The 16,833-nt window shown below is 41.2% G+C and overlaps 1 protein-coding gene across 7 annotated transcripts in view; it reads right to left on the reverse strand.

Moving 5' to 3' along the window:
• The window catches only part of GABRR3 (gamma-aminobutyric acid type A receptor subunit rho3), a 34,181-nt gene extending 19,135 nt beyond the window's left edge, over nucleotides 1–15,046 (reverse strand). Inside the window, exons 1-4 of one of the 7 annotated variants that reach the window (XM_079974806.1) lie at nucleotides 15,026–15,046; nucleotides 6,846–7,031; nucleotides 6,199–6,708; nucleotides 693–805 (exon numbers count right to left, since the gene is read on the reverse strand). In XM_079974806.1, coding sequence (XP_079830932.1) covers nucleotides 693–805; nucleotides 6,199–6,329 — 244 coding nt within the window. In that variant the 5' untranslated portion in view covers nucleotides 6,330–6,708; nucleotides 6,846–7,031; nucleotides 15,026–15,046. Of the gene's footprint in view, nucleotides 1–692; nucleotides 806–2,225; nucleotides 2,316–6,198; nucleotides 6,709–6,845; nucleotides 8,471–13,372; nucleotides 14,018–15,025 lie in introns of those variants that run through there. The other 6 variants (XM_079974808.1, XM_079974807.1, XM_079974804.1 and 3 more) reach the window with 6 other exon arrangements.
• Between the last annotated feature and the right edge of the window lie 1,787 nt (nucleotides 15,047–16,833).

Raw genomic sequence — 16,833 nt, forward strand, 5'->3', positions numbered from 1 at the left:
CTTCAAATAAGGGACACTTGACAGCTATGATAAAGACTTGGCTGAACTTGCTAAAAGTTTGAACAGCAGCACTCTACCCTGCAACATGTTACCCGCATTGTTACAACAGCCCTGTAAAGTAGGCCTTATTATCAGTAAAATATCACAAAATAGTATGCAACCTTTTGAGTTCGCCAGAACTCTTCAATTCATGCTAGATGGTAAACCAGCAAATGGGGTGGGAGGAAATGGGAGCAGATGTTAGTTGAAGTCTTGTAGTAACACAGAATTGGTGAGGAGGTAGCAGACATTCAAATGTGGCCCTTTTGAGTGCTATGTAGGCATTAGCTTGCACCAACACCTGCAGAGAACAATAAAGGTAACAGTGGCTGAATTCTCCATGGCTGTTACCCAGGTCTATCTCCATCCTTAGGTAAAACACACAGGTTCCATGGTAGGTGTAAGACAGGAATCAAAAGAAACTAGGCAGTCCTTACTTTAGCAAAGTATTCTTTTGGAAGATTTGCTAGTGCTAGAAATTAAATACCAAGTAGTGTTTTATCACAAGTTGTTTTCAATTTTTGAACCTTCGGGAAGTAGAAACAGAGTTAAACATACCATTCTCTTTTTAAATGACCTCTTTGGCCCAGGCTCAAGCAGTTTGCTGCATGAGAAAAAACAATTAACAAGTATGAAAAGGCAAATTTACTTACCTCCAAAGCCAGGTCTCATTGCAAAATCATGGTCCTCTATACGGAGAAGCTGCTCAGATTTCATGGGCCGCACTTTGGTGCTGTCAATTTTCCTCATCTTAATTTCTCGTTTGCTGCAATAACAATAGATAATTAAATGTATACCCCACTACATGTTGCCAGAGGTTTCTGAGGGTGATCTATATAGGAGTTGCTGTTTTAATCAACAATTAAAACTGAGTATCACTAAAAGCAGAACAATTCAATCAGAGTGTACCATACTATAACCACAGATCAATAGAATGATATAAACAGGTCAGTTTAAAATAACAACCTGCCTTGCCTTCCAAATGGCTGCTAGAACAATGAATTTCAAGAAGGTATGGGCAGAGCCAGTGAGGTGCTAATTTAGGGTTGCCATATCTTGAAGAGAAAAAAAGAGGACTGTGCTGCTGCCAGCCTGAGCCAGGAAAAGAGGTGTGTGAGGCTGCTGTCACTGCATCTCTTTCCTTGGTTTGGGCTGGCAGTGGCCACGGCGTGCAGAGCAGCCCAAGCCACCTGAGCTCAAAACCCACCCACTCCAAACCCAGAATTTTCCCTTAAAATGTAAAAACCAACCCCGGATGGGCATGTTGGCCACCAAAAGGAGGATATATACAGGTTTTCCCAGAAATACGACAACCCTAGGTGGGGAAAACCCATGTGATCCATCGCCCACAGGCAGCTTTTGTTATTACAATGCTCAAATCCAAGGGGGGAAGGGCGGCAACCCTTACCTACTGATTTTAGAATACTGATAGGACAAGATTTGGTTACAGTTAGGGGAAGTCAAGCAACAGGTCTCTTAAGTTTTATTAATAATTTCACATATGCATACTTTTCTCAATAATTCACTGTCAAGTGTTTCAGATAGCAGCACAGGGAAGTGGCTCCTGTAGAAGTTGTGTGTGTGTGTGTGAGAGAGGGGGGGGAGGGAGGAATGTCAAACAGGCAAACTACAGTGTGGTTCTTCCTTCTATGATGAGACTGTACCGTGTTGAAGAGGGACAGATTTCAGTAATTCAACTCCCTGCACTGCCCCCACAAACAAAAAATGTAGACCAAATTCCTATTCATTGGGTGCAGTATTCATCAATTTCATCCACTTCAAGGGATCATTCTGAACATTACTTCAACAGAATGGGAGACACTCCAGGGCAGTGTGGCTACTTCATACACTACTCTGGTAATGCCAGAAGCTCTGGACCATATGGGACATGCCCACAAATTTGGCTGCTGCCAGCGCTGCCCCATCCTGCAGGTAACTCAGGCAAAGCTGCCTTGGGGAAAGTTGCATCTTCTCTGCTTGCACACAGCCCAAGACAGGAGGTTTTGAATGTGGTATTATATTACAGCTGTATATACAGGTTGATTGTGCATTAGGTTTATTTATTTATCCATTTTTCTCTGTTTGTTTGCCTTTAAGCATGACTGGCTATTATTGCCCTTTCTCTGTTTTTTTTTAATATAAGCTCCTTTCTGAAAGCACCTTTTGTCCATCAGGACCAGTATTACCTATTCTGTCGGTGGTTGCTCAAGGTCTCAGGTACATCAGAAGCACTCCTTTAATGGAATGCCAGAGCAAAGCCAGTGTTTCTTGCTGCCCTGGGCAAAATAAAATATACCCCCCCCCCTTGTTTCTTCCTGTATGCTAAGCAGTATAAGGGCAGCACAGTAAGGAAAGCAGCCTTGTTTTCTCACATTCATTTTTAACATCTGTGAATTCATCACCAATGGTGATCAGAAACCCCTTAGTCAAACCCCATGGAATGCAGCCAATGTCATCTAGAGAATGGACAAAAAGTATTGGCAGTATCTCTTTCCCCAGGACAAACAGCATTACTGAAACAGGCACCCTGAAATGCTGGCACTCAAGGCAGTTGCCTAGTTCACCTCTATGGTTAGGCCAATCATGGCAACAGACAGGTTTCTGGATCTTTCATACAAAACAATATCAACTGGACATAAGCATGTCTGGAAAAGCCCTTGGAAGAGCCTCTAAATTACTACCTCCACTTTCCTGTCACTTGTGTATTTCCTAGCTTGTCCATATTTTCTGTTAATATAACTGGAACTCAGTCACAGAGTCATTGCTAGAGGACTGTGCCCTTAGTGCATATCAATTTGATCACTTGGATTCTATATCCCAAATCTCCGGTGCTAGCTATGTCACATGAGAGCCTTTTAGAGTCACATGCTCAAACCCCCCCCCCCCCCAAAAAAAAGGTCATTCCTGGTCACACGTAACTGAATGTTAATATAATGAGTACTTAGAAATTGATTTCTTTATTATGGCTCCAACTTACTCTGCAAATCCTGAGTTAAGCGGAGCATTTGGCTTACGTAATCAGGACTGCTGTGGCTCTTTCAGAGGAAAATTGTGAATGGTCTGAGAGCTTGAGTTCACCACTGGAAGTTCTAGGAAATATTGTGTAACCCATATATACACACACATGTGTCATAAGCAGCAGACAATGGGCTTCAGGGATGCCTCCATGTTGCCCTGCAGCCTTACTTTGAATTAACATTTTGGTTTTAAACTCACAGCTGTGTCTGAAATGAATATGATGGGCAGAGCAATCCTATAGGGGCAGGGAGGTGGGGGGACTCCATGGTGAAGAAACTACCACTTCTTAATCCCTACCAAGTTAAAGATAGGGGCACCTTCTAATCTATCCTTAGATATTAAAAAAACCCTCTCATTGGTCCCATTGGTTTCTAAGGCTACAGTTCCCCCCCCCCCTTTTGATGCATGTGTCGGGAGAACAGGAGGGCTTTGGATCCTGCTGATCTAAGGCCTCCTATCCACCCCAACATGCTCTTTCTATTCGCATACCACAAATTGGAACACAGACAGTGAAAGAGAAATCTTGGCTGCGCTTTCTGCTGCTGCACTAAGGAAACCTCCAGAAACAACAGACTTCATCCGTCTGTGACCTCTGTGAACCAAGAGAGAGGTCTGCAACATCCAGCAGCCCCTCAGTTGCTCACTCAGGGAAGTTAGGATTGCTCCCTAAATAGGATCAAGGGAAAACACTGACTTCACTTCTAACTGTATGAGTTAGCAGGAACACAGGAAGATGTCTTGCATCAGAAGAGGCTACTTGAGTTGAGTTAGCCCAGTATTATATACTTGGACTGATAACAGCACTTAAGGGTCTCAGGAGGAGATTGCTCTTGTCACCGGTACCTAATAATTTTAACTGGGGGTGGCAGGGATTGAACTTTAGATCTTCTGCATGCAAAGCAGATATTCCTGTAACCCCTGAGTTACAGTCTTCCACACAAAGCATTATAGCTGGCACTCTTCAAAAGGATGCCCTGGTCTCCCCACCTAGATGCTTTCCCTCCATAAATATCAGATTATCACTGTTCTAGGGTGGTCCCTAATGTCAAAATGTCAAAAGGTTTGCCTTATTTCAAAATATTCCAGCTCTGTGAAATTGTTGTTTAGTCGGTTAGTCATGTCCGACGCTTCGTGACCCCATGGACCAGAGCACGCCAGGCTCTGTGAAATAAGCATCACCAACTCCACAATATTCCATTGAACAAACACTAACTCCACTGCATTTCCAGAGCTTCCAAAGACCAGTAGATAACTCCAGTGGATAACTCTACTCCACAATGCATGCCTTTAGTTCGTTATTCGTAAAAGGTGTGGTGTCCCACATTATACCCTGTTTCAAGATGTTTTGTGCCAGATGTTTTCTGTATCTCATTTTAGATGACCAGGTATGCTGATGACAAAATAATGACAATGACCGCTCCCCACTTAAAACGGGGGGCGCCCTTTGCGGGGACGCGTGCAGCCCTGGATCTGGAGTGGCCCCATCAGCATAGGCTTTGTCTTCCCTCAGGTGGGATACCTGGAGGTCCCCGCCTACCCCAGTGAGTTGTCCAATCCCACCTGGGGGAAGCGTTGCCAGGGAAACCAGGCCAGGTAGGGGGAGGGATTACCTGCCCACACAATAGAGGGTGGATCTTAATTGTTAATCCTCACTTGGCTCCAGAGCTGATGACAAAATAATGACAAAGGGTAGACACAGTTATAAGATCCTACACCAAATAATTATGGTGGGAAATATATTCCTAAATAAGACTACATAGGGTTTGTCCAGCTGTGCACCCCCTCATCTGATGCTATTTGCATTTTTTTTAATGTACACATTAAATGCAAAGATGCATTTGTCATCAGGTCTAGCTTGGTCCAAAGTTAAACCTGGTACTGGCCTGCCTTTTAACTGTAGTATCTTCTCCACTGGTAAAAAATCCAAGATAACAGATTCATTTCACAAAATACATTAAATAGCAGTAACCTTTGGGTCTAGAACTAAGCTCTTCACCTCAGGGATCAAGACAAACCCCTGAATTTTCATAAATACATCCATTATTATGTAATCTCTACTTGCATTTACCGTACTTAAAGATTTTCTTCCATTTCAGACAATGGGGGGGGGGGACGTCAAACTATACATGTCTAGTGCCACATGCATAAAGCCTCCTTCTGACTATCAAACAATAAGGTGATTGTCTCCTCCCTCATTTCCCTCTCCCCAGGTGATCAGTATTTATCTGTTCTCCCACCTGCAGCAGGCTTTGGAAGCAGATGCTTGAGGAAGAGAAAAGGAAGCAAGCTATATATAACAACCTACCGGTACTTCTGAAAATTGTCGACTCTCCCTAGATTGTGGTTTATGAGCACAATCTGTTGGAAACATAATTGAAAAGCTCTATATTTTGTTCTTCCTGCACAAAGCACACAGCTCCCAACCTGAATTATATTTCTTGTGACTAGGATTTGCTTTCATTTTCCTGGATAATGTGTTCTAAAACTGCAATGTACAGCAAAAGTCTAAGTTCAGGAATTCAACTAGAAACTGAATATAATATATTAACTAGCTTAAAGGCTGGGATTTAGAGATGCTGATAAAATAATTCCACGTATTATAACACAGTTAACTATATCCCAAATGAAAGGCTCCTGTAACATGATTAAAATCAGATTTAAGACTGATTTTAAAAAATCCTAATTATATACTTCCTTTGTTTTTAGAAACAAATAGCTACCACCACTGACATTTAGGGAAACAAATGTAATACAAAAATTATATATAACACTGGCTTAGAACTAAATATGTCATACAGAAAAGAAATAAGCTTTTATAAACAATCACCTTAGCTTTTTAGCATTTTACATCTCTACTTTCCATTTCTATATTTTTGCACCCAATAATTATTGTATAGTAAACATATAAATCACTATATGCTATATATAGTACCATGCACAATATACATATATGAAATGTAGAAAAGGAAATTTTACTAGCTTAGTTTATATGAATGCATTGTTCTGTTTCTGTTCCTCGATGCACACAAGAACAGTCCTTCCGATCAAACCAAGAGCAAGTCATCTTTGGGATGGCGGCAGACATACAGAGTGTACATAAACAGAACAGCAGCCATGATGCCCAGTGACCATTTTGCTCACCTGTTATGTCTTTTCATGAATGACCTTTGAGGATGGTGGTGGTGGTAATGATGATGATGATCACTGTGACTGATTAAAAGAGAAGTAGGCCATAAACAGGTGAGAAGCAACAGTTTAATTGCAAGGATCATGTCTTCAAGTCACAGGAGTAAAACCGATTCAATCAGCCCACATTAGTAAGCTTTCATTCTCCAGTTATTAAGAAACAACATACGATGAAGAGGATGCAAATAATATGAGGCACTGCAATATAGGAGAGGCAAAATCATCCCAGTTTTCATTCTTCTTCGAAGTATCCACTTATTCTTGAAATTTTATAAATCCTTAAAATCCGCATCATACCACATCTTATGGTATTGCTATCCAGAGGCTGCAGTTTTCCCTTTAGGACTCTATTAAGCAAAACAATATATTTAACTTATTCCCATTTTCATCCATTCTTTCGTTGTCTCTGGGTGTGTTCTTAGTCCAGTGTTTTAACACCCACTCACTGTACTCTTCAGTGGAGCTCTTGCACAGACAAAAGAGTGATGTCAAACATTTAATCCCTTTAATCCCACACAGCACCACAAGGAAAAAAAGAGCTTTCATTACCCTATGAAAATCTGTGATTAATGAGAAAAGATCAGAAAATTAAGCTTACTTACCGCATATGCAGAAAATCATTTTCAGCCCATCAATAAAAATGCTTAAATTGTGTAAGTAGCATAGATGGCAAAAATTATCTCTGGCTGCATTATAGGGTAACAAGCATTTGTCTCGACTGGGAAACTAGATGATGATGAAGTGTTTGGCAATTCATTGGAATCTTGGAGATATTAAGGTTTCTCCTTCTGAAAGCAAGTAAAGCAGAGCTGTTGGTTAGATCTAAGAATACACACATGCAAACACACACACTAGTGGTGAAATGTGTGTGGAAATGGTAATTATAGTCTGAGGACAAATTACAGTTTTCCTGATTAAGTGGTAATAAATTTATGAGAAATTTTGGGGAAGAAGCTGCTGCTTTCAGTTATGATGTACTTTAGCCAAAGCATTTTTACAAGTTTTCATTTATTCAGTAAATCCCAACGTTTGCAGCCAGTCTGACTCGTACAAATCAGAACTTAGAAGGAGCCAAAGCTCAGTTATAGAGAACACATTGAACGTACAAGGTCCTCAGTGCAGTTCTTGGTGTCTCTAGCATGGGCTGGCAGCAGGGCTGAGAAATACCCTCTTAATGAGATTTTGGAGAGCCGCTACAGGTCAGAAGAAACAGTACTGGGTCAGAAGGGCCAATGACCTGACTAGACAGTTTCATGTTTTCAGCTGCATCTGCTGATGCAGTTCAACTGTACTACTTCCTTGTTCACCAAGAGTATTATTTGGTTTTGAAGACAGAGCTTGAAATTTTATTTAAGAACCCCGCTGGATTAGACCAAAGGCATCTAGTCCAGCACCCTGTTGTAATGGAGTCTATGAGCCATGTGGTTAGATGTTACACTTCCTAAACAGAAATGACCATCAAAAGCTTATAGAACCTTCCAGTCTACAAAACACTGTGCCTGTCTCAATTGCTTCAAGGTATCCAAACTGGTTTGCTTTCTTTAGTACATCCAGTGCTAGAATGTTAATGTATCCCTCAGCTAGGATGAACACATGTGCTCTGTTTGAAGGGCTATTTAAAGATATAGAACCATAAGAAGGGAGAGAAGGGACTTTGAAGTTGTCCATCAACTGCTAGCACTTGGACAGCAGACTGAGCAGGCATGCAGGTCATCTGATTACAGTCTTCCTCATTTTGGTGGCATGTATTATACTTCTTTTTAAACTACAGTGGTTAATTCTCAGTTTGGATCTATGCACAGAAATTAGCACATCCAACCCTCAGGCTGATTCTGTATAGTGTTCTCTTTTTCTAATCTGGAGAGAAAATGGTACCAGAGCAGGACATAATATCAATATAAATCGCCAAAGCAGGTTAATCTTTCTGCTGTAATGATTCCTAAGAGAAGGTTTTTTTGTGTTGACATATAAATGCAACTTAATGGACAATGATTATAATGAGTCAGCCATTGATCGTTCCCCCACTACCCAAATACAAAAAATAAAAAATAAAATTGAACATCTGGCTTTGTGCTACCATTAAAATGTTTTCTTAACTTTATCCCTTCACTTTTCCCTCATGCAAAGCTCATAATGCTTAGCTTTTAAGGATATAACATATTCTGTGGCAGTCCTACAAATGGAAATTATCGACCAAAACATCCGCACGCCTGCGTGGGTGTGGGGGCTGAAACAAAGAATGAAATTAATTCCACAAATGCTTAGATTAATTTGTTGTTTTCTCTAGGATGTGTGGCAGGTGAAAAATTTAAAAGCAAACATATATGTAAATAACTATTCAAATGAGACAAATACTGAATTGTAGAGATGTGTTATAAGCACAATCTTAATGTCTTACCAGCTCAGCTCTCGACAGCAAGTTTTTTCTCGACGGCTTGTCCAGATAAAAACAGTTAGTGAGCATTGGATTCAAATTATTTGCAGGAACTAGATTTTTTGGCCTGGATAGTCCGTTTGGCATTGAACATCTGTAACTATTTCCCAAATCTGGTTGGAAGCAGGAATTTGTGTTCTGGATTCCATTTCACACAATATGAGGGTTCCCCAGAATCTCATGATAGATGGTAACTGGAGAGTAATGGGCAGAATCCAATTTTCATAGAACTAGTGATAGGCTTGTGCTTGCACAGAAGCATCTAGAACAGAGCTTTCCAAACTGTGTGTCGCAACACGTTAGTGTGTCAGCTGCAGTGTGTAGGTGTGTCGTGCAAATGCTTCCCATGCTTCTCCCAGGGCTGGAAAGGGGTTAGTAAAACTGAATTACTGTGTCACGAAATGGCGCATGTCTAAAAAGTGTGTTGCCAACATGAAAAGTTTGGAAAGCTCTGCTCTAGAAACTAATGTGAACTAACTGTGATAGTGCAGGAGCTGAATCTTATGCCTACAAAGAATGCAAGTCAAATATAGCTATACCAATATTTCAGGAATACGGTAGATCATCATACTCATATTCAACTAGCATTAGTTAATTTATCTTAGACAAAGGAAAATAAGGAGAGAACATTGATAGATATGTATAAAATCATGCCTGGTGTGGACACACACGAGGTTTCTCTCCCTCTTTCTTGAAGATACGGTAATTGAATTAATCGTTCCAGCATTATCTAATGAAGCTGAATGGTAGAGGATTCAGGACAGACTTCTTCACACAATACATGGTTATCGAATTTACTGCTACAATATGTGGTGATGTCTATCTACCAGCCTTAGAAGAATATCTGACAAATTCATGGATGACTGCTAGTCATAATGGTTACATGCTACATCCAAGATCAAAGGCCTCTGAATATCAGTAGCTGGGAACAACAGCCCTTGTATGTTGTTTGTGGGCTTCTCAGAGTCATTGACCAATGGCTTCAAGTTATAAGAAAGGAGATTCCAACTAAACATCTGACAGTACGAGCTGTTCAACAGTGGAACTGTCTCCCTCGGGACAGTGGAATGGTCTCCCTCCTTCCTTGGAGATTTTAAAGCAGAGATTGGACAGCCATCTGTCATGCATGCTTTAGCTGAGTTTCATGCGTTGCAGGGGGGTTGACTATATTTTTCTAGAAAGTTATGGGGCAAAATGTGTAGGTATTTTTTAAGTGATTTATGTAAAATGAAAGTGAGTGTGGTGTGGCTAGCTTGCATATTTTTCCTGGTACTGAGGAACACGCCCTTTTGCTATTAGGCAGCAATAGCATCACAAATCTGCTTGTAAAATCTGGTGCTTCCAGAACTCTCTGAAATTTGAAATGTGTGCACTTGTCCAAAAAGTTTTCGCAACCCCTGGTCTATAATACATATCGGTCAGAAAATTTCATTTAATTGTTTATATAATACCATTTATGTACACAGCATTTTGCAAATAACAGTTTGACAGGTCCCTACAGACGAACAGCATACAATTTTTTTAAAAGAAAGAAAGAAAGCAGAAGACCACTGTTTGGACAGATACATGAATTTTGGTACTTTGGATATCCTACCAATAATGAATTCATTTCCCAAGTTTGAATCCTCATTTTAAAAACAGCTTCCTCCATGCACACAAAAATGAGTTATCAGCAGATTTGGAAGAAACCCCAAGTTGGCAGAAGTTAAAAAAAAATCCTTACAAAAAAAACCCCTCTTAATTTAGGGAGGGAGGACACCCCAAAACAGCCCAGTTAAAAATGAGCAAGCTTAGGGGTCAAGGGCAGGGAGTGGAGTTTCCTAGAAGAGAGTTTAGTCAGTTGCCTAGAACATTAACAGGAACACTCCCACTGCAACATTTGTTGAAAGCCTCACTAGTACCTTTGCAGTACAAAATTAATAAAGTCACAAGTTTTTGAAGATGAGCAGAAGCATTTTTAATTCAGTTGGTGATGTTTCTAAAACTGTAAGACTGGGTTTTAACTTGCTCTGAGTTTCTCATTTTCTTTGAAGTCATAGCAGCTGTGCATTTTCATATAATCAGATATTAGTGCTGAAGTAGGGGGAAATCACATGGGTTGAGCAAGTATTTTGTGAAGCTATTTTGCTTCTAAATCCAAGATGCTTCATCATTCTGCTTTAGCAAGTCCAATCACTGAATTAATTTCATCCCTAAATCCTCTCATTTACTTTCTGCACAAGGCAGCATATCAAGTAAACTGTTTTAAAACAAAGGTAATATTAGGAGGAGATGTAAATCTGATGGTGGCGTGTGAAACTCTACAGCAGCTTGTACACCTTCCTGATCTGAATCTGTAAGGCATTTTTTATTACTGTTAAATAAAAATGAATGGCTTAAGATGGACGGTGCTTGTGAACAGAACATGCCAGATGCAGCTGAAGCTGACAACATAATCTTAGTGTGTTACTAGGGAAACACAAAAATGTATTCCAAATGCCCTCCTCACCCTGCCTAGCTAGACAGTGAATTGAACTTCAGATACTTGTGAGCACACACAAAGACCCTGCTCCCTTTTATTCTGTATTGGTAATTAATCTGCAATAACTACTATCAACCTATTTACAGTCACGTGGACAGCAGCATCAACAGAAATACACACTGAGAGATATTTTAAGAGGTGTTCAACTTTGGCATACTGGATTCCTTTCTGAGCCTCTTATATGCCTGCTTCATCATGGTTTGGTCTGAGGAAGTATTGAAGGTTTAAAAAACAGCTTGAGAATTAAAAGCTATTTCTTTTATATGAAAACTTGCAATGAAGTAGCGAAAGAAATTTTTAGACTAAGGGGACATATTGTTTTCTTGTATTTTCTTGTTATTTAAGGAGCCTAAAATCTCTCAGAGAGGGCAGACAGTGTTCAAAAAGTTGGAGGTAGGCTGCAGAACTAAGAGAAATTACAACAACCAAAGAATGTTTAAAGCTTACCTAAAAGTAAAGGTACCCTGGCCATTAGGTCCAGTCGTGGACGACTCTGGGGCTGCAGCGCTCATTTCGCTCCATAGGCTGAGGGAGCCAGTGTTTGTCCACAGACAGGTTCCGGGTCATGTGGCCAGCATGACTAAGCCGCTTCTGGCAAACCAGAACAGCACACAGAAATGCCGTTTACCTTCCCGCTGGAGCGATACCTATTTATCTACTTGCACTTTGACCTGCTTTCGAACTGCTAGGTGGGCAGGAGCTGGGACTGAACAACGGGAGCTCACCCTGTTGCAGGGATTCGAACCACCAACCTTCTGATCGGCAAGCCCTACACAGAGCCAAATTTGTTCTTATTGAAAATTGCTTTGTAACCAAAATGGTAACCTGAGTAATGTAGCTGGCTCCCTGTATCTATCTAGATTTTAGCTGAATAGATGTAATTTCGACTGGACACACAGGCAACATTACAATATGATAACACTGTGTGCCTGATAGATGCTAGCACGGAAAAGCTTAATGAAAGAAGCTTTCCCAGAGGACTGCCAAAAACAACAGCTGATTCCGGATACTAAAGGTGGGGACACACACAAGGAAACATACTACAACAGATTACAAATTACATATACTGTTGTTCAGTAATCCTCTTCTGTGTAGAGTAGGAATGTCTTATTTAATGCATGCAACAAGAAGACCCTACAAGCAGAATACTGATATGCAAAAAACAAGAGCTGATCCACAGCACTTTTTCCATATCTGGAAACATGATTCGTATTTCCAGGGAGAAATAAAGGGATCTCTTGCAGATTAGCAGAGCAAACCTGCAGATTTGTCTCTGAAAGCATTAGGAATTCTTAGTGGTCATGGAATAAGAGGATAGGTGTTCCTAAATATTAGTAATGGATTAAAAAACAAGAAGACAGAAATAAACAGAAAAAATAAGAATTACAGTGGGCAGTAATTGTGGAGTTCCTCAAGGATCCAAATTCAGATAAACAGTCTCTTCTGGAATCAGGGTAAACAGTACGGTAGTTGTGTTTTTATGAGGCCTATATTATCCAGGGTAGCAATATCCTGAAGATTGTGAAGAGTTCAAAAATCTCTCTCAAAACTGATTGACCAAGGGTGAGACCTCACCAACCACATGGCTACAAGCCCATGGGTCCTAATAGAAATGTGGGAGTGGGAAGCATCAGAAGAGGAGAATCAGTGGCTGGTAGAAAGGTGCTTATTCTCTCCCTATACACCAAAGACGTCTCTGCTGTAAATGTCCACTCCCAGCTAGCTGCCAGTTTTGGATCCCAGCCATGGAAAAAGCTATTTAAAAACAAGCTCCAGAAAGCAATTTCAGGAGAGAATCATCAGGCAGGAAAAAGTTTACATTCTCCTAATCCACATACCAATTCCTATTTGGACAGAGAGGGCTACCTGGACTAAGAATTAATTACCCAAAAATTATTATCACAAAGAGACATTAAAGAGCAATAAGAGACAGAAAAAAGTATCCACTGCTGTTATCCTTGCTGTAGGGAAAAGCAGGCTAAGGACATATAGGGAGCGGAAACTGCCAGGCCTCTGAATTTGGCTTTTAAGGCCGTTTGGGGCAAACCTCACTCATATCATATGATGTCAGGTGGTTGGCTAATGGTGGGCTAATGCCACAGGTTCTCTCACCCCTGCTGCAAAAGATGAAGTTGTATTCTCAAGATGAAGGGGTCAGAGCAGCCCTTAGTTACCATTTTGTACTTCCTGAAACTGCTTAGCCTTAAGAGCGCTTCTTTGTCCTTTTCACACATGAGGGAAGTGGTTGCTGCTTCCTCAGGAGAATATAGGGTTTTCATATAGGGTTTTTATGGAGATCCAGCATCTCAAGGGGAAAACCTGCCTTTTATTCTGGATAGAAACTATTTAGGCCTACAGCCTCTCCACACAACTGAACAGTCACTTTAAGCACCACCGCAAGTTCTTCCCACACTCCCGTAGGAGGCAGTGGGGCTGCTCCTCCAAGCATTAATCCTCAAGTCACCAAAAGGACTGTTTCCACATTCTTTCACCTTACTAGGCCTCAGTACTGCTAACAGGCTTTTAAAAAAAGCACACTGAAAGGGTGTGGGAAGAAGCCTGTTTGAGAATGAGAAATCTTCAGGGGATTAATCCTTCTCCCATAAGCCAGTTCTGCCTCCTGTGTTGTGCCCATCTTTAAGTGGGGTGAGGTAGGACTTACTGTATTGCTCAATGAGCATTTTAGGAATATTGTATTGTGTGTCATTTTAAATTTGGCTTATCTGTTTGCATTTTGTTGTTTAATTATAGAACTTATTACTGAGCATTTGGACAGAATACAGCTTGCATGTTTTTCTATCTCCAAAGGTAAATGGACAAGAGAGTGAAGGAATGTGAGGACAGGTGACCTCACCTAGGCCCGAAGTCACCTGCTCAAGAACGAGAACATGTGGCAAGCATGGGGTTTGCTTCCTGAGCAGGTAGCCACTGCACCCCATTGAAGGAGGCGTTCAGCTGACCTAGCAACAATTGCAGGAAGCAGCTCCCAGCTCCCAAACTTGGGGCAAGCATCAGTGGCCTCAAGAAAGGATAGTGGTCCATTTGGGACAGGCCTGGTGGCTGTCCAAAAACAAGCAGGGGGGAATGAAGGGACAAGATACCCAAATCCTGTCTGAAATCACCCCAGGCTTCAATAATCAACCAGGCCTCAAAACTGTCCAAAACTCCTTTTGGCTTCTAAAAATCCAAAACAGCTTTTCTCTGCTCTTCTCTGCTTTTCTCACAAGATGCTGTGGCAAAAGGCAAAATGTTACTTTTAAAGGCTAATGAATAGGCTCTGTTCATAGCAGGCCTGAGAAATGAATCTTATCTCATTCTAGCTGCAACTTCTTGGACATGCTGAACCACTCTCACCCCCCCCCTTTCCTGGGAAGGATGCCAAGAGCCCCAATAGTCCCAAGACAGCTTTCTGTTCATGCTCAGAGGAACTCATGGGGCAGGACTCTGGAAGGAGGAGAAAGGAGGGATCTGGAAGGGGTATATATGCTTGTGCACAGGACTGTGAACTTCGTGCATGCTTTTTGTGACTTATCACACTTGCTCCTTCTACCAGTTCATGGATGGTAGAAATAAAAGCCTTTTATCCGAAACTATTCCTTGAGTGTCTGTTGACTCCCACTTCCCTTTCCCAGGCGCAATATTTTTCCCACCCAAGGGCAAAGCCTCATAAGGCTACAAGAGAGGAACTGAACTACTGTATCTGTAGCCTGCCCCCCCCCCCCAATATTCCTGGCTGTTTTTCAAACAGAGGCTGCTTCCTTAAAGTTACAGGCACTCAATTGGCCTCTACCAGAAGTCAGGCATTTAGTGTTGCTGGTCTTACTTACTTCCAGCAGATTCCTGCAGTGAAACATGCTTCCAGTGGAGATTCAGCAGGCATCCTATCAGGTGTCTCTTGAGTACTTTTTTATGTTGATAGGCATATATAGCTGTTCAAAAATCTTCTCGATTAGCTAGGCATTTGAATGATTTTGTGCTCTTTTTACGTTTTATTGTTTACACCATCCTGGTATTTTATATGATTTATACTTTTATACATAAAGCAGCCATCCCAGTATACCCAGTTGTGGTATACTGTGGTCCATTGTGTCTGTGTACCTGCTTACAACATGGGCAGGCTCCAGTACATGGTTTATCTTCATACCCTTGCCAAACAGTCTTAGCAGCAACTTGTAGTAATCCAGAAACAAACCTTGATGCAGCGACTAAGGGTTTCAAGTGGCCCCCCACTAAGCAACTATACTGTATGAGTGGCCCAGTGATGAAGGGGTGGTTTTGAGTTTAATGAAATTCTTACTCTGACCCCTCTTCATTCAACTGTATGCATGCCTCACAATCAAAATTCGTGACTGTATATCAAAGGTGGGGATGGCAGCATGCTTTTCTTTGGGTAAGGACCAGTGGTGCAGTCCTGCTCTTCCTTAGCCATAGGTTATTTTATTTTGGACATTTCTGGAAATGTGCTATGAATAACAGAATCCAGGTAAGTAGTTTGTCCCTCAATTTACAAGATCTCATTAACGATATTCCATGTTCTCTTGTTCTTTGCACCTTTTTCACACATTCACAGTAGCCTGCCTTCAGATGTTCTTAGAAGTGTACAGAAGCAGAGTAGGAAAAGGACTATTATCTGGCTTTACAGTCACTCCCTAAGCACCTGCCACCCTTTAATTTCAGCTTAGATCTCACCATGAGGATTTGGGTTGGAAACTTTCCATGAGTTTAAATTCCTGCGATGCCTGCCTTTTTGTCAGCAGATTGTGTCATTACATTTTGTGACTGATGACAGAAGAGGAAGCTAACTGTGTGCCTCTGATGAGCTGGAGAGAAGCCTGGCAGATGAAACCTGTTACTATTCAATATTTCTCCATGAGATCACAAGCTTCTGTTTTTGTTTTAGATTAGATCATCCAAACCCTGAAGCAGTTAAATTTAACTATGATTAGTTGGGGAAAGTGTGTAAGGTTTAAACATGGCAAACTGCAGTCAATCTAAAACAGAAGTGAAAGCTTCCAAATTTATTGTGGCCACACCAGAGGAGTGCAGAGTCCAATGCTGAGTTAAATGTTGACTGAGGTTTGTTCTTGTAGTGCTAGAACCAAATTTTTGTGTCAAACAATACGCCTAAGGGAGAGCATGATGGCCATCTCATTCCCATATAAAACTGCCATTCAAGTATGTTTAGAATCACAGTGCAAATGAGCAAACATGTAGATTCCTGGAGTGAAGATCACAGGCAGCACTCCTCACTTGGTCTCACTGCTGTTGCACTACCCAGGGCTAAGCCATGGTTTGGTTTAGGCCCAAACCTGAGCTCATGGTTTGTCTCATTCCAGATGAACCACAAGCTATAACCACAAGCTGTAACCAAGATTTGTTCTTGAGTTTACTCTTTTAGTTTAGTAAGACACAATACTAAGCCAAACCACGGGCTTAGACGTGGTAGCGCAGGAGTGGCAGGACCAGGAAAGGAGTGGTGCAATGGCAATTTTTGCTCTGGGAACCCACAAAATGCTTGTTTGCACCAGGCCATGGCTTGGCTCAACGTTGCATGCAAAATGGGTCAAAGTTTGATACTCGTTTGGATTTTAAATAGGGCTGCAGTTTACTTAGTAGATGTATTTTAAAAAATTAT

The sequence above is a fragment of the Podarcis cretensis genome, assembly GCF_951804945.1.
Source record: "Podarcis cretensis genome assembly, chromosome: 4".
Lineage (NCBI taxonomy): Eukaryota > Metazoa > Chordata > Lepidosauria > Squamata > Lacertidae > Podarcis > Podarcis cretensis.